General features: G+C 41.0%; 1 protein-coding gene across 1 annotated transcript in view; it reads left to right on the top strand.

The window, feature by feature from the left end:
* Positions 1-19,647, top strand: part of LOC106052870 (aquaporin-5-like) — a 42,123-nt gene extending 22,476 nt beyond the window's left edge. The window contains exon 6 of the mRNA XM_013208330.2: positions 19,234-19,647. Within this exon, the coding sequence (XP_013063784.2) occupies positions 19,234-19,506 (273 nt within the window). The 3' untranslated portion in view covers positions 19,507-19,647. The remainder of the gene's footprint in view (positions 1-19,233) is intronic.
* Positions 19,648-21,574: the final 1,927 nt, after the last annotated feature.

Raw genomic sequence — 21,574 nt, 5'->3', positions numbered from 1 at the left:
GTCTGCACTATATATTACATGGACTGAAAGTGATCTGCACTATAGATTGCAAGGGCTTAAAGGGGTCTGCACTATAGATTGCAGGGACTGAAAGGGATCTGCACTATAGATTGCAAGGACTGAAAGGAGTCTGCACTATAGATTGCAAGGACTGAAAGGGATCTGCACTATAGATTGCAAGGACTGAAAGGGGTCTGCACTATAGATAGCAAGGAATGAAAGGGGTCTGCACTATAGATTGCAAGGACTGAAAGGGGTCTGCACTATAGATTGCAAGGAATGAAAGGGGTCTGCACTATAGATTGCAAGGACTGAAAGGGTCTGCACTATAGATTGCAAGGAATGAAAGGGGTCTGCACTATAGATTGCAAGGACTGAAAGGGGTCTGCACTATAGATGGCAAGGACTGAAAGGAGTCTGCACTATAGATGGCAAGGACTGAAAGGAGTCTGCACTATAGATTGCAAGGACTGAAAGGGGTCTGCACTATAGATTGCAAGGACTGAAAGGGGTCTGCACTATAGATGGCAAGGACTGAAAGGAGTCTGCACTATAGATTGCAAGGACTGAAAGGGATCTGCACTATAGATTGCAAGGACTGAAAGGGGTCTGCACTATAGATTGCAAGGACTGAAAGGGTCTGCACTATAGATTGCAAGGAATGAAAGGGGTCTGCACTATAGATTGCAAGGACTGAAAGGGGTCTGCACTATAGATTGCAAGGACTGAAAGGGGTCTGCACTATAGATTGCAAGGACTGAAAGGGGTCTGCACTATAGATTGCAAGGACTGAAAGGGGTCTGCACTATAGATTGCAAGGACTGAAAGGGGTCTGCACTATAGATTGCAAGGACTGAAAGGGGTCTGCACTATAGATTGCAAGGTCTGAAAGGGTCTGCACTATAGATTGCAAGGACTGAAAGGGGTCTGCACTATAGATTGCATGGACTGAAATTGGTCTGCACTATAGATTGCAAGGACTGAAAGGGTCTGCACTATAGATTGCAAGGACTGAAAGTGGTCTGCACTATACATTGCAAGGACTGAAAGGGATCTGCACTATAGATTGCAAGGACTGAAAGGAGTCTGCACTATAGATTGCAAGGACTGAAAGGGATCTGCACTATAGATTGCAAGGACTGAAAGGGGTCTGCACTATAGATTGCAAGGAATGAAAGGGGTCTGCACTATAGATTGCAAGGACTGAAAGGGTCTGCACTATAGATTGCAAGGAATGAAAGGGGTCTGCACTATAGATTGCAAGGACTGAAAGGGGTCTGCACTATAGATGGCAAGGACTGAAAGGAGTCTGCACTATAGATTGCAAGGACTGAAAGGGGTCTGCACTATAGATTGCAAGGACTGAAAGGGGTCTGCACTATAGATGGCAAGGACTGAAAGGAGTCTGCACTATAGATTGCAAGGACTGAAAGGGATCTGCACTATAGATTGCAAGGACTGAAAGGGGTCTGCACTACAGATTGCAAGGACTGAAAGGGGTCTGCACTATAGATTGCATGGACTGAAAGGGGTCTGCACAATAGATTGCAAGGTCTGAAAGGGTCTGCACTATAGATTGCAAGGACTGAAAGGGGTCTGCACTATAGATTGCATGGACTGAAATTGGTCTGCACTATAGATTGCAAGGACTGAAAGGGTCTGCACTATAGATTGCATGGACTGAAAGGGGTCTGCACTATAGATTGCAAGGACTGAAAGGGATCTGCACTATAGATTGCAAGGACTGAAAGGGATCTGCACTATAGATTGCAAGGACTGAAAGGGATCTGCACTATAGATTGCAAGGACTGAAAGGGTCTGCACTATAGATTGCAAGGAATGAAAGGGGTCTTCACTATAGATTGCAAGGACTGAAAGGGTCTGCACTATAGATTGCAAGGAATGAAAGGGGTCTGCACTATATATTGCAAGGAATGAAAGGGGTCTGAACTATAGATTGCAAGGAATGAAAGGGGTCTGCACTATAGATTGCAAGGACTGAAAGGGATATGCACTATAGATTGCAAGGACTGAAAGGGTCTGCACTATAGATTGCAAGGAATGAAAGGGGTCTGCACTATAGATTGCATGGACTGAAAGGGGTCTGCACTATAGATTGCATGGACTGAAAGGGGTCTGCACTATAGATTGCAAGGACTGAAAGGGACTGCACTATAGATTGCAAGGAATGAAAGGCGTCTGCACTTTAGATTGCAAGGAATGAAAGGGGTCTGCACTATAGATTGCAAGGACTGAAAGGGATCTGCACTATAGATTGCAAGGAATGAAAAGGGTCTGCACTATAGATTGCAAGGAATGAAAGGGGTCTGCACTATAGATTGCAAGGACTGAAATGGGTCTGCACTATAGATTGCAAGGTCTGAAAGGGTCTGCACTATAGATTGCAAGGACTGAAAGGGGTCTGCACTATAGATTGCATGGACTGAAATTGGTCTGCACTATAGATTGCAAGGACTGAAAGGGGTCTGCACTATAGATGGCAAGGACTGAAAGGGGTCTGCACTATAGATTGCATGGACTGAAATTGGTCTGCACTATAGATTGCAAGGACTGAAAGGGGTCTGCACTATAGATGGCAAGGACTGAAAGGGATCTGCACTATAGATTGCATGGACTGAAAGGGGTCTGCACTATAGATTGCAAGGAATGAAAGGGGTCTGCACTATAGATTGCAAGGACTGAAAGGGATATGCACTATAGATTGCACGGACTGAAAGGGTCTGCACTATAGATTGCAAGGAATGAAAGGGGTCTGCACTATAGATTGCATGGACTGAAAGGGGTCTGCACTATAGATTGCAAGGACTGAAAGGGTCTGCACTATAGATTGCAAGGAATGAAAGGGGTCTGCACTACAGATTGCAAGGAATGAAAGGGGTCTGCACTATAGATTGCAAGGACTGAAAGGGATCTGCACTATAGATTGCAAGGAATGAAAAGGGTCTGCACTATAGATTGCAAGGAATGAAAGGGGTCTGCACTATAGATTGCAAGGAATGAAAGGGGTCTGCACTATAGATTGCATGGACTGAAAGGGGTCTGCACTATAGATTGCAAGGACTGAAAGGGTCTGCACTATAGATTGCAAGGAATGAAAGGGGTCTGCACTACAGATTGCAAGGAATGAAAGGGGTCTGCACTATAGATTGCAAGGACTGAAAGGGATCTGCACTATAGATTGCAAGGAATGAAAAGGGTCTGCACTATAGATTGCAAGGAATGAAAGGGGTCTGCACTATAGATTGCAAGGACTGAAAAGGGTCTGCAGTATAGATTGCATGGACTGAATTTGGTCTGCACTATAGATTGCAAGGACTGAAAGGGGTCTGCACTATAGATGGCAAGGACTGAAAGGGGTCTGCACTATAGATTGCAGGGACTGAAAGGGATCTGCACTATAGATTGCAAGGACTGAAAGGGATCTGCACTATAGATTGCATGGACTGAAAGGGGTCTGCACTATAGATTGCAGGGACTGAAAGGGTCTGCACTAAAGATTGCAAGGAATGAAAGGGGTCTGCACTACAGATTGCAAGGAATGAAAGGGGTCTGCACTATAGATTGCAAGGACTGAAAGGGATCTGCACTATAGATTGCAAGGACTGAAAGGGGTCTGCACTATAGATTGCAAGGACTGAAAGGGGTCTGCACTATAGATTGCAAGGACTGAAAGGGGTCTGCACTATAGATTGCAAGGAATGAAAGGGGTCTGCACTATAGATTGCAAGGACTGAAAGGGGTCTGCACTATAGATTGCAAGGTCTGAAAGGGTCTGCACTATAGATTGCAAGGACTGAAAGGGGTCTGCACTATAGATTGCATGGACTGAAATTGGTCTGCACTATAGATTGCAAGGACTGAAAGGGTCTGCACTATAGATTGCAAGGACTGAAAGTGGTCTGCACTATACATTGCAAGGACTGAAAGGGATCTGCACTATAGATTGCAAGGACTGAAAGGAGTCTGCACTATAGATTGCAAGGACTGAAAGGGATCTGCACTATAGATTGCAAGGACTGAAAGGGGTCTGCACTATAGATTGCAAGGAATGAAAGGGGTCTGCACTATAGATTGCAAGGACTGAAAGGGTCTGCACTATAGATTGCAAGGAATGAAAGGGGTCTGCACTATAGATTGCAAGGACTGAAAGGGGTCTGCACTATAGATGGCAAGGACTGAAAGGAGTCTGCACTATAGATGGCAAGGACTGAAAGGAGTCTGCACTATAGATTGCAAGGACTGAAAGGGGTCTGCACTATAGATTGCAAGGACTGAAAGGGGTCTGCACTATAGATGGCAAGGACTGAAAGGAGTCTGCACTATAGATTGCAAGGACTGAAAGGGATCTGCACTATAGATTGCAAGGACTGAAAGGGGTCTGCACTACAGATTGCAAGGACTGAAAGGGGTCTGCACTATAGATTGCATGGACTGAAAGGGGTCTGCACAATAGATTGCAAGGTCTGAAAGGGTCTGCACTATAGATTGCAAGGACTGAAAGGGGTCTGCACTATAGATTGCATGGACTGAAATTGGTCTGCACTATAGATTGCAAGGACTGAAAGGGTCTGCACTATAGATTGCATGGACTGAAAGGGGTCTGCACTATAGATTGCAAGGACTGAAAGGGATCTGCACTATAGATTGCAAGGACTGAAAGGGATCTGCACTATAGATTGCAAGGACTGAAAGGGATCTGCACTATAGATTGCAAGGACTGAAAGGGGTCTGCACTATAGATTGCAAGGAATGAAAGGGGTCTGCACTATAGATTGCAAGGACTGAAAGGGTCTGCACTATAGATTGCAAGGAATGAAAGGGGTCTGCACTATATATTGCAAGGAATGAAAGGGGTCTGAACTATAGATTGCAAGGAATGAAAGGGGTCTGCACTATAGATTGCAAGGACTGAAAGGGATATGCACTATAGATTGCAAGGACTGAAAGGGTCTGCACTATAGATTGCAAGGAATGAAAGGGGTCTGCACTATAGATTGCATGGACTGAAAGGGGTCTGCACTATAGATTGCATGGACTGAAAGGGGTCTGCACTATAGATTGCAAGGACTGAAAGGGACTGCACTATAGATTGCAAGGAATGAAAGGCGTCTGCACTTTAGATTGCAAGGAATGAAAGGGGTCTGCACTATAGATTGCAAGGACTGAAAGGGATCTGCACTATAGATTGCAAGGAATGAAAAGGGTCTGCACTATAGATTGCAAGGAATGAAAGGGGTCTGCACTATAGATTGCAAGGACTGAAATGGGTCTGCACTATAGATTGCAAGGTCTGAAAGGGTCTGCACTATAGATTGCAAGGACTGAAAGGGGTCTGCACTATAGATTGCATGGACTGAAATTGGTCTGCACTATAGATTGCAAGGACTGAAAGGGGTCTGCACTATAGATGGCAAGGACTGAAAGGGGTCTGCACTATAGATTGCATGGACTGAAATTGGTCTGCACTATAGATTGCAAGGACTGAAAGGGGTCTGCACTATAGATGGCAAGGACTGAAAGGGATCTGCACTATAGATTGCATGGACTGAAAGGGGTCTGCACTATAGATTGCAAGGAATGAAAGGGGTCTGCACTATAGATTGCAAGGACTGAAAGGGATATGCACTATAGATTGCACGGACTGAAAGGGTCTGCACTATAGATTGCAAGGAATGAAAGGGGTCTGCACTATAGATTGCATGGACTGAAAGGGGTCTGCACTATAGATTGCAAGGACTGAAAGGGTCTGCACTATAGATTGCAAGGAATGAAAGGGGTCTGCACTACAGATTGCAAGGAATGAAAGGGGTCTGCACTATAGATTGCAAGGACTGAAAGGGATCTGCACTATAGATTGCAAGGAATGAAAAGGGTCTGCACTATAGATTGCAAGGAATGAAAGGGGTCTGCACTATAGATTGCAAGGAATGAAAGGGGTCTGCACTATAGATTGCATGGACTGAAAGGGGTCTGCACTATAGATTGCAAGGACTGAAAGGGTCTGCACTATAGATTGCAAGGAATGAAAGGGGTCTGCACTACAGATTGCAAGGAATGAAAGGGGTCTGCACTATAGATTGCAAGGACTGAAAGGGATCTGCACTATAGATTGCAAGGAATGAAAAGGGTCTGCACTATAGATTGCAAGGAATGAAAGGGGTCTGCACTATAGATTGCAAGGACTGAAAAGGGTCTGCAGTATAGATTGCATGGACTGAATTTGGTCTGCACTATAGATTGCAAGGACTGAAAGGGGTCTGCACTATAGATGGCAAGGACTGAAAGGGGTCTGCACTATAGATTGCAGGGACTGAAAGGGATCTGCACTATAGATTGCAAGGACTGAAAGGGATCTGCACTATAGATTGCATGGACTGAAAGGGGTCTGCACTATAGATTGCAGGGACTGAAAGGGTCTGCACTAAAGATTGCAAGGAATGAAAGGGGTCTGCACTACAGATTGCAAGGAATGAAAGGGGTCTGCACTATAGATTGCAAGGACTGAAAGGGATCTGCACTATAGATTGCAAGGACTGAAAGGGATCTGCACTATAGATTGCAAGGACTGAAAGGGGTCTGCACTATAGATAGCAAGGAATGAAAGGGGTCTGCACTATAGATTGCAAGGATTGAAAGGGTCTGCACTATAGATTGCAAGGAATGAAAGGGGTCTACACTATAGATTGCAAGGACTGAAAGGGATCTGCACTATAGATTGCAAGGGCTGAAAGGGGTCTGCACTATAGATTGCAAGGACTGAAAGGGTCTGCACTATAGATTGCAAGGACTGAAAGGGATCTGCACTATAGATTGCATGGACTGAAAGGGGTCTGCACTATAGATTGCAGGGACTGAAAGGGTCTGCACTAAAGATTGCAAGGAATGAAAGGGGTCTGCACTACAGATTGCAAGGAATGAAAGGGGTCTGCACTATAGATTGCAAGGACTGAAAGGGATCTGCACTATAGATTGCAAGGACTGAAAGGGGTCTGCACTATAGATAGCAAGGAATGAAAGGGGTCTGCACTATAGATTGCAAGGACTGAAAGGGTCTGCACTATAGATTGCAAGGAATGAAAGGGGTCTACACTATAGATTGCAAGGACTGAAAGGGATCTGCACTATAGATTGCAAGGGCTGAAAGGGGTCTGCACTATAGATTGCAAGGACTGAAAGGGTCTGCACTATAGATTGCAAGGAATGAAAGGGGTCTGCACTACAGATTGCAAGGAATGAAAGGGGTCTGCACTATAGATTGCAAGGACTGAAAGGGATCTGCACTATAGATTGCAAGGAATGAAAAGGGTCTGCACTATAGATTGCAAGGAATGAAAGGGGTCTGCACTATAGATTGCAAGGACAGAAAGGGGTCTGCATTGCAAGGACTGAAAGGGGTCTGCACTATAGATTGCATGGACTGAAATTGGTCTGCACTATAGATTGCAAGGACTGAAAGGGGTCTGCACTATAGATGGCAAGGACTGAAAGGGGTCTGCACTATATATTGCATGGACTGAAAGTGATCTGCACTATAGATTGCAAGGGCTGAAAGGGGTCTGCACTATAGATTGCAGGGACTGAAAGGGATCTGCACTTTAGATTGCAAGGACTGAAAGGAGTCTGCACTATAGATTGCAAGGACTGAAAGGGATCTGCACTATAGATTGCAAGGACTGAAAGGGGTCTGCACTATAGATAGCAAGGAATGAAAGGGGTCTGCACTATAGATTGCAAGGACTGAAAGGGTCTGCACTATAGATTGCAAGGAATGAAAGGGGTCTGCACTATAGATTGCAAGGAATGAAAGGGGTCTGAACTATAGATTGCAAGGAATGAAAGGGGTCTGCACTATAGATTGCAAGGACTGAAAGGGATATGCACTATAGATTGCAAGGACTGAAAGGGTCTGCACTATAGATTGCAAGGAATGAAAGGGGTCTGCACTATAGATTGCATGGACTGAAAGGGGTCTGCACTATAGATTGCAAGGACTGAAAGGGACTGCTCTATAGATTGCAAGGAATGAAAGGGGTCTGCACTATAGATTGCAAGGACTGAAAGGGGTCTGCACTATAGATTGCAAGGACTGAAAGGGGTCTGCACTACAGATTGCAAGGACTGAAAGGGATCTGCACTATAGATTGCAAGGACTGAAAGGGGTCTGCACTATAGATTGCAAGGACTGAAAGGGATCTGCACTATAGATTGCAAGGACTGAAAGGGTCTGCACTATAGATTGCAAGGAATGAAAGGGGTCTGCACTATAGATTGCAAGGACTGAAAGGGGTCTGCACTATAGATTGCAAGGACTGAAAGGGGTCTGCACTACAGATTGCAAGGACTGAAAGGGATCTGCACTATAGATTGCAAGGAATGAAATGGGTCTGCACTACAGATTGCAAGGAATGAAAGGGGTCTGAACTATAGATTGCAAAGACTGAAAGGGATCTGCACTATAGATTGCAAGGAATGAAAAGGGTCTGCACTATAGATTGCAAGGAATGAAAGGGGTCTGCACTATAGATTGCAAGGACTGAAAGGGATCTGCACTATAGATTGCAAGGGCTGAAAGGGGTCTGCACTATAGGTTGCAAGGACTGAAAGGGTCTGCACTATAGATTGCATCGACTGAAAGGGGTCTGCACTATAGATTGCATGGACTGAAAGGGGTCTGCACTATAGATTGCAAGGACTGAAAGGGGTCTGCACTATAGATGGCAAGGACTGAAAGGGGTCTGCACTATAGATTGCAAGGACTGAAAGGGGTCTGCACTACAGATTACAAGGACTGAAAGGGATCTGCACTATAGATTGCAAGGGCTGAAAGGGGTCTGCACTATAGGTTGCAAGGACTGAAAGGGTCTGCACTATAGATTGCAAGGACTGAAAGGGGTCTGCACTATAGATTGCAAGGACTGAAAGGGGTCTGCACTATAGATGGCAAGGACTGAAAGGGGTCTGCACTATAGATTGCAAGGACTGAAAGGGGTCTGCTTTATAGATTGCAAGGACTGAAAGGAGTCTGCAATATAGATTGCAAGGACTGAAAGGGATCTGCACTATAGATTGCAAGGACTGAAAGGGGTCTGCACTATAGATAGCAAGGAATGAAAGGGGTCTGCACTATAGATTGCAAGGACTGAAAGGGTCTGCACTATAGATTGCAAGGAATGAAAGGGGTCTGCACTATAGATTGCAAGGAATGAAAGGGGTCTGAACTATAGATTGCAAGGAATGAAAGGGGTCTGCACTATAGATTGCAAGGACTGAAAGGGATATGCACTATAGATTGCAAGGACTGAAAGGGTCTGCACTATAGATTGCAAGGAATGAAAGGGGTCTGCACTATAGATTGCATGGACTGAAAGGGGTCTGCACTATAGATTGCAAGGACTGAAAGGGACTGCTCTATAGATTGCAAGGAATGAAAGGGGTCTGCACTATAGATTGCAAGGACTGAAAGGGGTCTGCACTATAGATTGCAAGGACTGAAAGGGGTCTGCACTACAGATTGCAAGGACTGAAAGGGATCTGCACTATAGATTGCAAGGACTGAAAGGGGTCTGCACTATAGATTGCAAGGACTGAAAGGGATCTGCACTATAGATTGCAAGGACTGAAAGGGTCTGCACTATAGATTGCAAGGAATGAAAGGGGTCTGCACTATAGATTGCAAGGACTGAAAGGGGTCTGCACTATAGATTGCAAGGACTGAAAGGGGTCTGCACTACAGATTGCAAGGACTGAAAGGGATCTGCACTATAGATTGCAAGGAATGAAATGGGTCTGCACTACAGATTGCAAGGAATGAAAGGGGTCTGAACTATAGATTGCAAAGACTGAAAGGGATCTGCACTATAGATTGCAAGGAATGAAAAGGGTCTGCACTATAGATTGCAAGGAATGAAAGGGGTCTGCACTATAGATTGCAAGGACTGAAAGGGATCTGCACTATAGATTGCAAGGGCTGAAAGGGGTCTGCACTATAGGTTGCAAGGACTGAAAGGGTCTGCACTATAGATTGCATCGACTGAAAGGGGTCTGCACTATAGATTGCATGGACTGAAAGGGGTCTGCACTATAGATTGCAAGGACTGTAAGGGGTCTGCACTATAGATGGCAAGGACTGAAAGGGGTCTGCACTATAGATTGCAAGGACTGAAAGGGGTCTGCACTACAGATTACAAGGACTGAAAGGGATCTGCACTATAGATTGCAAGGGCTGAAAGGGGTCTGCACTATAGGTTGCAAGGACTGAAAGGGTCTGCACTATAGATTGCAAGGACTGAAAGGGGTCTGCACTATAGATTGCAAGGACTGAAAGGGGTCTGCACTATAGATGGCAAGGACTGAAAGGGGTCTGCACTATAGATTGCAAGGACTGAAAGGGGTCTGCTTTATAGATTGCAAGGACTGAAAGGAGTCTGCAATATAGATTGCAAGGACTGAAAGGGATCTGCACTATATTTTGCATGGACTGAAAGGGATCTGCACTATAGATGGCAAGGACTGAAAGGGGTCTGCACTATATTTTGCATGGACTGAAAGGGATCTGCACTATAGATTGCATGGACTGAACGGGGTCTGCACTATAGATTGCAAGGACTGAAAGGGTCTGCACTATAGATTGCAGGGACTGAAAGGGATCTGCACTATAGATTGCAAGGACTGAAAGGAGTCTGCACAATAGATTGCAAGGACTGAAAGGTATTTTACTTTTTACGATAACACCACTACCGAAGATTATCAAAAGCATGGGAAGCAATAGCCACTGCTTAGAATTATGACGGATAGTGTCCTTTAGCGGATCATTTAGATATAGAGCTAGAATTATTTATTTTTTAAATAAGGGATGGGTGTTGGTTAGATAACCTTTTATATGGGCCACGTTCCATATCTGTTCACTTTGTGATTGTTAATATCCTAACCCGACAATTCCTTCCCGAAATTCCCTTCAAATCTGCCAACACGTTCCGGACATTTTAGAACAAAACACACACACAACTAATGAGAATTAATGAGAATGCGGGATAGGAGTTTATGACATGCGCACTGATGCCCTCTACCAGGGGGAAAGAACTTGAAAATATAGAAAGGGCGTATAACTTTGATTTGTATATAGTCTACTATTTGTACATAACAAGTAAGTCATTTGTGTAAACCCCGTCCACACTTCTGATTTCGCCTCACCCTTTCCATATCATTAATTTTATATTGCTCCCCTCTCTTTTCACTTGACCTCTCCCTCTCACTCCTCCCTCAAACATGGTCCATCATTACTCCTTGTCTACCTCCCATATTCCATACTTCATCAGACACACAAGGGAAACCATCAGAAGAAGTGAAAAAAGAGAAGGGGGATAACCCCATCTTGATCTTAAAATCTCCATTTACGAGAGAACATGTGCCAGTGGCCCAAGGGTGATAAGACCAGGAAACAAATAACAGCACTGTCAGCCTTCTTATCGCTCTATCCCACCTCCGACACCACCATTCCATCAAGTTCTGAGAACACGGGGGACATGTTCAAATATACAAGCCATCCTTTTAGTCATTTCATCTTGTACCAATGAGTTTGATGGGGAGAGAGGTGATGCAGAAAGAGTGGGAGTGTTTCATAAGATATAGTGTGTGTGTGGGGGGGAGAGATTTCCGCCAAGAGTTTCCGTTAAACGTAAAGATTGTTTCAGAAAGCATTTCTTTTGCAAATGTGACTCTTGTGTAGCCTTCTCATTATCTCTAGATGTAGATCCACTGACGCTAGAACTCAAACCCGAGCGTAACACTGTGATAAAATTCAAAGAACACAAAACCACTGTAGAGTATTGAATAATTTAATAGCATAAACTTGATTTGTAGCGTAGATGCATAGAAGAACCACATATAATGTAATTTAAATAAGTGCACATTAAAAGTATTGAGCAAAAGCACAATGTACAACTAACCTCAATACAATTGTCTCCCCTTTAGGTAAGTAGGAAGTAGGATTATAACTGTATTTTTCATTGTCCCAAAACCTTAACAATATCTCAATAACGCATCCATTCATGTGAACTGTATTGAAATACAATGTACAGTAAACTAGGTTACCTGACCTTTTATAATAGAGTCTATGTATTTATATTTAAAAATAGTTTATGCCTGACGTTTTTTTGTTAGGACAAACTAGCCCTAATTAATTATGTTTGCAATTAGGCCTATATAATCTCAATGAAATGTAAAAAGGAAAAAAAAAACACATGAGCTCTCAGAATTCGCTGGATTTTTGTTTCTATCTGAAATAACGACTCTTGGAATCTCTTTCAATTAAACAAAAGTATCAATAATTATAATACATGGTAGATACAAATCTGTTTTAAACTCGTTCATATTTATTTCCATATTTAGTATTATTAAAAATTTTTTTTTTAGTTGTGATCAGTAATACCGCCTGGGAGAGTGACAGTCAGATTAACTTGATTTGTCTTAACACTTGTCATATTTTAGGTAGAACTAAATAAAGACACTGGTCGCATAGTCATTTCTAAACCGATTGGAAAACTACGAATTTCCATATCGCATGTTTATTGAAGATTTTCATCCATGGAGGAACACGAGTCATAACAAGCTTTTTGGTCTATCCGGTGTACAAAACGAAAGGAACTGTTGATAAGTTATGTTTTTTAACTCTTTCTCTCATAGCTGACGATACCAACGTTGATTCCACCAGAATATGGTAGATAATTACGGAGAGAAAGAGTTAAATATGATTTTTTTTTCAGAATAAAATGTTCTAATCTCTTTATAGCACGAAACCATCTCAATATGGAGAACACATTAGACTTTTACTCTGTGACATAAAACTAGTTCTCAAAAAAAGGGCAGTGTTGTTACCTTTCGTTGACTTGTAGCACCAAACTGCTGATAGAAAAAAACGTTGCAGGCGTAATATATCTCTTACCTAATAAAACTTGAACAACTTCTTTGTGAACAAAACTAAATAGAACTTTATTTATAATAGAGACAAAATCAAGTTGATATGAGAGCAAATAACTGGAGTAGACTTAAGTAATAATATTCTTTCACAAAATCTAACTCACTACAATAACATGACATGTCAGTCTCTCGTTCTAAAGTTGATTCTCCTAAGACCAAATGACGACAATGCCACCTATGTTGCATCATTCACAGCCAATCGTTAACCTCTTCCCACCGTCACCATAGAAACGCACTATCACGAACACAAACTTCATAACAGGCAGCTAACTAGCGTAAATAAATGAAATTTGTTACAAAGATCAACTCCAACGTATTAGATATTGATAAAATTAAGGTTCATTTTTTATTTAGTTGGCAACCGTGAATTCATTTAAGCGTCCTTGACATTGTTTTGTTTATCATGGAAATTTTCAATAACACTTAATATATGTGGTAAGAAGAAACTAAACAATTGAATTCTGTACAATAAAGTCTGAGTGTTAAGACTTGTACTTTCCAATACATACAGCAACAAGATTATGGGAAAGTTCAATGTTTTAGAACAGAACATTAAAAAGCATTTAAAAAAACAAAAAACTTTATAGCTATTAAAAAAAGAGAAAGATAAATATTTTTGCAGGTTGCACATTGTAAATGTTTTTTTCCCACAAACTTTCGTCTGGGTAAATGTTGCTGGGTTTTACTAGCCACACCCTTCACATTTGGTGGTTTTAACATTAAAATGGGTTGCTTTGTTTAAACTTTATGGAAAATAGTGTAGACCTATATTCATTCTAGATCTCCAGATTTCATATTCTTTTTTGAGTGTATAAAATTGCAGAGTCAGAAGTATAAAGACTAATCTCGTTGTTCGATGAGACAGTGTTGAGCCCATGTATTTCATCATATTTTAAGATGGTGTCATCCACTGAGCACACACAAAAATTACTTCGACGTCAAAGGATAGGGAGTGAAGTCAGCTTTTCCTTTTATAAGAAATGAAATCCTAACACAAACTGATTCGTGAAATCAAATAAAAGCCTAACTCTAAATGCCAGTTTTTTAAATTGGCTAATGCTTTTAATTGTTCTGTTTCTTCATCTAACTACTCATTTGTTTATACATGGATGTTTGAAGAGTCCGTTTCTTGTTTTGCTTTCACAGCACGCAGAGATTATTATTAAAATTGTTTAATATTTAGCTCTTTAAGACACATTTTTAGTTTGGTTTAGAAATTTTAAACATAATAATTTCTTAAATAAAAGTGACATTAAGAAATATTTTCTCAATCTAACCTTTTTTTTTCTTAGTTCATATCAAGTTTCTTTATTCTATTGTTATTTTAAATATGGACCAGACAAATGGCGGCAACCCCCCCCCCCCCATCATAACAATAACAAACATGATCATCTATGATTGTTAGATCTCACGCGTCTGTCTCAGAAGGTAAGCCGTGTGGCTTATGTCCTGGGCAGATAACGCCTCTAACACCCTGATGTGTCAGACAAGGGAGGTAACTGATGCTGAGAAATGCATGTTTGCATGTTTTGGATATTTTTTGTATTTATGTAACAGTTATTCTTTACATCATCTATAGACCACAGGGCTTGAAAGGGGAACTTAACTGACTTTACTACTTTAACGGTTATTCTGATGTGTCATTGCACAGTGCCACACCCTTTTCTTCTGCCTCTCTATAGATTGTTTTTTAATCCTCATCATTATCTTCAACATCCTCTTTGGCAAAACGAGAACATTATTTTATTATTATAGCTTTTATATAGCGCTACTTTCATGCTTATAGCATGCTCAGAGCGTTTTGGTCCAATCTCATTTGTAGACCAGTGGGGTATCTAGGAGTTGGTTTTCCGAGGTGTCGAACCTCGAGCCCCCTTCTAGGTAGCCAAGACAAGCCAAGTTCAAGCGCACTTAGCCTCTCGACCACGCTTCCCACATACAATTCTTTCCCTCCCTTTCAACTTCGTCCATCAAGACATTCAGACTAACTTGTGGTCTCTAGGGCTGATGATGTCAAGCTCATCTGTTTCTGTGGTCTCTAGGGCTGATGATGTCAAGCTCATCTGTTTCTGTGGTCTCTAGGGCTGATGATGTCAAGGTCATCTGTTTCTGTGGTCTCTAGGGCTGATGATGTCAAGGTCATCTGTTTCTGTGGTCTCTAGGGCTGATGATGTCAAGGTCATCTGTTTCTGTGGTCTACGTTAACGAGATTGTCATGTGGCCAGCACAACGACCAACCGACTTTACTTTTCCCCAAATAATGTAAGGTACCCATTACAGATGGGTGGACTCAGAGGCTCCCGAAGATACCGCAATTGAAAATCCCAGTCCTCACCAGGATTCGAGCCCCGGATCCCGGTTCTGAAGCAAAGCGCTTTACTGCTCAGCAACCACGCCCCTCGATCAAGAAGCTGTAAAAAAAAAAAGGACAACGCGTAAATTCTAGCAATGGTTTTGTTTTATTCTAGAATTAAAACCTCTGATGTCTTGCGTCTATACCCAAACATGGCCAACGAATCAGAAGTCAACCCCGAGGAAAAATCAGGAGCTGGCAACAATTACAGCACTCAGTGCTGCACCCTGGCAGAGTCTGCGACGCCGCTGACCTCAAATTGTATGGGCACTTGTCGTTCCTTTGGACATAAAGCTGTGTGGGAGACATCGTTTCAACCATGCCCTGGAATTCATCTCATTTATTATTAATAATTTAATGGTTGCTTTGAAAAAGACCATAGTTTACATGAAACCATTTCTGTTGTATTCTTTTTTTGGGAGAAAAGAATTAAAAAAAAATAAAATCCACAACTGCTTAAAAAATCTACTTGGTCTATTAAAATCGAGATTTTATAATCTGCATAACTCAAGTTTCCCTCCAAGTGGACTTTTGTTTAATGACAACTAAGTCCTAGACGTCAGGTCACGTGATACTCAGCTATAGCAAACTGACATTATTCGTCAGGCTTTTTTTTTAAAGTCAAAATATAATATATCTTTTTGTCTTCAACTTTACTAGTGGCTCTACTTTTCAGTTATACTATTCAGTATGTTCTATTGAATGTATGCCTTTAGTCATGTGTTCAGTCGTGGTATTCAACCCCACAAAAAGAAAATATTTGTGCAGAACGACTAAGACGAAAAAATCTGGCCATTAGTCCAACCCAGCAGAGCTTCTTATGCAAATGTTGGGTCTAAACGAAACGACAGCAAAGTCATTCATGTCTAAGCAATAAATACTCGAAATGTTGATCTGTTCTAGCTCCAAATCATCTGCCAATGACTAAACGCGCGTAGAACATTGAAACCTTGTCACAGTCCTATATATTTCCATAGTATAGAGTGAGGTGGATAGATCTCAATCATTAATAGCATATTTTGATGACATTTCTGAGATAATGAGTAGAATTTCGAACACGGGACTTCCGGTTCCAAGTACTTTACTCCTCAGCCACTCCATATATTCATTTAGAGTACACTTATATTTTTTTAAATAATAATTATTAACCTTATTCATTCATTCAAAATTAATAACGTTACATGTAATAAAGAGAAAAAAAAAAGATTTATTCTTCTTACAAAATCAGATAAATTGGCAACTAGCTCGATTTTGCATTTAGTGCGAGGTCATAGGCAAAATTCAAGTTAAAGCTGAATACATCTATTAAGGGATTTTTTTTCAGCAGAAGACACAAAAAAGCTAAAATAAAAACATTTTAAAACAAAAGATAATCATAAATCCCGCCTGGCATAGATTTGGTAGGCACGATTAGAGATATAATAATACAGGAGGGGTTCTGTTAATTATATAGGTTATGGCTGAAAAAAAACAACTATAAATACTTTTACTTTTACACTGCTCATAACTGCTGTATAACTCTAACAAATTTATTTGTTTCGCAAATGTTTCCTATAATAATTTGTTCTTTATCGTCCAGTCTGTATATGTGTCTATGTACCGGTCGCCGGTTATATGTCAGCCGATTTTCTGTTGGCTTTTTTTTTTGTTTGTTTGTTTGTTTGTTGTTTTTTTTTTTTGTCTAAAGAAAAAAGTCCAGAGTAAAAACTGATGAGAAAAGGGCGAGTCTTTGTTTTAATTTTGGGCGAGATTTTGGTTCCCAATGAACTTGTGTCAGCATTGTTTGAAGAACGAGAGTGAGGCGTGGCTTGTATCTTATCTCATAAAAAGGGAGAGAAATTGCTGTTATCTTCCGGAAGCGTTAGTTTTGTTTTTATCTCCCCATTTAAAAAGAAACATGGAACCACAGGCGGTTCATTTGGTGAATTTTGACCCAGGAAATTATAGACTTAGAAGTTAGATCTATTAGAGGAAAGAGAAAAAATATATAACTAACTCTTTCTCTCTCTCTCTCTTGCGTCTCACTCTCTCTCTCTCTCCCTTTTTTCTCTATCCGAGTTTCTCTCTCTCTTACTTTCTCTCTCTCTCTTTCTCTCTCTTGGAATACTTCAGATTTTGAATTCGCTTAGGCCCTATGCTCCATTTCTCATTCTAGATCTGCTAATGACTCCATACATTTATACAAGACTCTGCATTTTACAGAGGGGTGGTGGGGGTGAAAAGTGTGGCTATAAGGACAGCATTGAAGATTGCTCCCTTGTGTACCACAGCCTCTGAACGGCCCTGGTTTTGCCTTGAGAGTGTGGTGAGCGTGAGTACTTTCTCATTGAGTCATTCAAGGCTCACTAGTTGTTGCTCACTAAACTACGATGCCATTCCAGAGAGAACACATTTATTTGTTTGGTTGACGCTTCTTGTGTTGTTTCTCTGTCGGGGAGGGGAGAACAGTTAAGGGGGTGGGGTGGAGTGCTGAAGTGGCACATACCTGATAACAGGTCAAGGCTACAAAGAACATTTACACATTCTCTCGCGAACTCACACACACACACGTTCCTTCAGTCCTTTGTAAACACGCACACATTTATCCGCAAGTGATGCAAACATTCAGAAAAACACATACAACTTTGTAGCTTTATGTATTCACAGCACATTCATCACGCTCTACGGAATGGTAGTGAATTAAAATATCTAAAGCGTAAATGACATTATTAGAACTACGCCTACACTATTGGAAATGTTCATGGGCGTAGCCTATATGTTTGAATGGGGTTTCATGATTTCATCGTTAAATAGTGATTGCTCTGCCTTAAACTTGCAATGACAAGCCGCTGTTTCTGTTACTTGACCTATTTAGTTTTAGATCTATATAAGCGTATCTATTTATAAGTTGAGTTTCATTAAACTATCATCACCAAATAAATCATATCTGATGTCTGGTGGGTTTATTTTAAAAAATCTGCTAATCCTTTTAATTTTCCCTAAGGATGTCATAAAATCTTGACCTTTTTTTCCATTTACAATTTAACAAAGAAAATATTTGTTTTATAAAAATGATGGACATATTGTAAACAGACTGTAAGTTTGCGTGTCTTACTGTAGAAGACATATGGCGTCTTGTTGCTACAGATGTCACGTGATAGCCTCGACATGAACTACAATGTGAGCCAGTGTCTACTTAATCTGAATGCACCGAGGTGGCGTCACTGAGAGAATAGTGGCCCACTCAAAGTAGGCTACTCACAGACACGCATACTGATAATTGCACATACACACACACACACATAAGCCTACCCACTGGCATGTCAAGCCTCTTTTGGTATTTGAAAAAAAAAAAGAGAAGTCCCCCACAAAACAGAAAAATCTATATTGCGACGGGTCACTAACTTTATGCATTTCTTTAAACATTTTGTTCGCATTTTCACCGACAAAATTTTGATGTCGTGGTTAAAAAGTTTCCGCTTATTGGCCTACTATAACTAACTTTCAACATGCTCGTAATATATCAAAGTAGCTCCGGATGTCCTACATTACATAAAACCTAAAAATTTACATCATTGGTCCGTAAAATATGCATATTTTATAATATTTTAATTGAAGGAAAATTTTATTTAACTTGCAAGTACTCTCTTTTAAAGTATGGCCTGCATTCATATATTAATTATTATTAAGTTGATTTTTATTAAAGCTTTTGAAAAATAAAATCCGACCCTGGGCTTCCACATACTTAAATCCGGCCCTGATTATTAATATCTTTTTAATTAGTGGTTTTACATTTTCCCCAATTTAAAAATGTACGCTACATTTAGCAAAAAACTTTTCTTTATATTTCTGTCTCAAACAAATGAAATACTCTCCATTGTTCTTTGTGTATTTTACATTCACAGATATTTTGGGTAGGACCCATAACAGGAGCTCTGCTTGCTGGTCTGTCTTACGACTACATCTTCTCAGCTGGTGCCACTTTTGCTGGAGCCAAGAAATGCCTTCTCCGAACCAAAAAACCAAAGAAGCAAGCACCTGAACCAGAAAAGGCGCCACTTGAAGAGGTCAAGACAGACGTCGTGGAAATCGACGAGACCAAGTTGGATGGAGAAAAGGAGGTCGCGATTGAGGTGGACATAGAAAAGACCAAATCGTCTACAGAAGAACTCAGTTAAACATGGCGCGCAGATTTCGCGGAGGAGATCTTTTATAAATACTTTAAAAAAACATAAAAAGCCTTTTTGCCTCCCTAAAATGTTGATGTTTTAAAAATATGATAAATATTACAAATTGCATAATATACATATAGATCTAATTATACTCGTTTATATTCATATTTCATCTTTAAAAAAGCCTTCCTTTCATTAATTAGACTGATAAAGAATGTATGTATTTAAATTTAAACATGATTGTCAAATCTGGTCAAGGGAAAGCACTCAGCTTTACCCATTCGTCTGCATTCTAGTCATTACGTCATATATGTTCACGAATAGTATTTACTCTAGGATTATGTTGGATTAGTTGTATGAGTCAGTGCCTTGATTGAATTGATTAATGTCAGCAGGCCCGGCCTTAGGCATAGGCAAACTAGGCACCAAGGCCTCCGATTGGTGGCGGCCTCGCACAGGTCTCAAAGAATTTTTTTAGAGAAATAATTGTGAAACATGGATCGAATCTCAAACATAGCAGAACCCTCTGTCTTTATGTCTGCTAGCCTAGTCTCTAAGTCTCTACTATGGTCTAAGGTTTATTCGTGAATGTTTAGATCTGCTAGTTAGACTACCTATGTTAGAAGACCATTGTTTAGATCTACTTGTTAGACTACCTATGTTAGAAGACCATTGTTTAGATCTACTAGTTAGATTACATATGTTAGAAGACCATTGTTTAGATCTACTAGTTAGACTACATATGTTAGAAGACCATTGTTTAGATTTACTAGATAGACTACATATGTTAGAAGACCATTGTTTAGATCTACTAGTTAGACTACCTATGTTAGAAGCACTGGCGGATCCAGGGGGGGGCGGTAGGGGCGATCGCCCCCCCCCCCACTCGGCCGACCCCCCCCCCCCCCGAAGGGGGGGGCGGACGAATTTTAGTATAGAAGTCACACAATTTGTATACGAATTTATTACTTATGTTAATAATATATACTAATTATTTATATTTCAAACTATTTTTAGATTATTTCGCCCCCCCCCTCTAGTATGTTGGCCGATTTGGTGGGGTCGGGAGGGGGCGATAGCATCAATCAGCCCCCCCCCAACCATAAACTTTTGAGTGGGGGGGCGGTCCAATTTATTTGTAGAAATCACAGCTTGCTAAAAGAATCAATTAAATATTTATATGATTAAAACTTATTGATATTTTAACCGATCTCTATATTATGTCGTTCCCCTGTTGTCCGATTGGTGGGGGGGGGGGGCGAAACCTCTACTGCCCTTCCCACCTAAACCCTTTGAGTGGGGGGGGCGGTCCTACTTTTAAAGAGAAATCATAGTTTGTGAGCAAGATTAGTTGAATTGATATATAAATTTGATATTATGTCGCTCCCCTTCTGGTATCTTGGCCGATTCCGTGGGGTAAGGGGGGGGGCGATTGCATGTACTGCCCTCCCCGCTCTAGCCCTCTGAGTGGGGAGTGGTCCTATTTTTATGGAGGAATCATAGTTTGTGAACAAAAATAGTTGAATATCTATATAATTGATATGTGAAACCATTTGTATATTATGTCGCACCACACTCTAATCTCAAATTTTATGATTAGTAAATATAAAAGGAAAAAGGTGGGAGGGGCGATACATTCCATCTCCTTTCCCTTATCGGACAAAGCAATAATTTTTCTTTTTGTATTATAGTTAAGAAATTACAAAATGTAAAAAAAAAATGAAAATGCAAGAAAACGCTTTTAGCGTCGCGGCCCCGAACTCCACTGATTAATAATGAGCTGTAGATGTCAGGAGAATGCGTTTCTTCAGTGAAAAATGCATGAAAACGCTTTAAGCGTCGGGGCTTCGCCCCGAAACTCACTGATGAATAGTGAGCTGTAGATGTCAGGAGCAGGCGTTTCTGCAGTGAAAAATGCAAGAAAACGCTTTTGGCGTCGGGGCTTCGCCCCGAACTCCACTGATTAATAATGAGCTGCAGATCTCAGGAGAATGCGTTTCTTCAGTGAATAATGCATGAAAACGCTTTAAGCGTCGCCTCGAAAATCACTGATGAATAGTGAGCTGTAGATGTC

The sequence above is a fragment of the Biomphalaria glabrata genome, chromosome 7 (assembly GCF_947242115.1).
Source record: "Biomphalaria glabrata chromosome 7, xgBioGlab47.1, whole genome shotgun sequence".
Taxonomy (NCBI): domain Eukaryota; kingdom Metazoa; phylum Mollusca; class Gastropoda; family Planorbidae; genus Biomphalaria; species Biomphalaria glabrata.
Note: the sequence above shows the minus strand (reverse complement) of the source record. Positions and strands in the feature narration are given on the sequence as shown.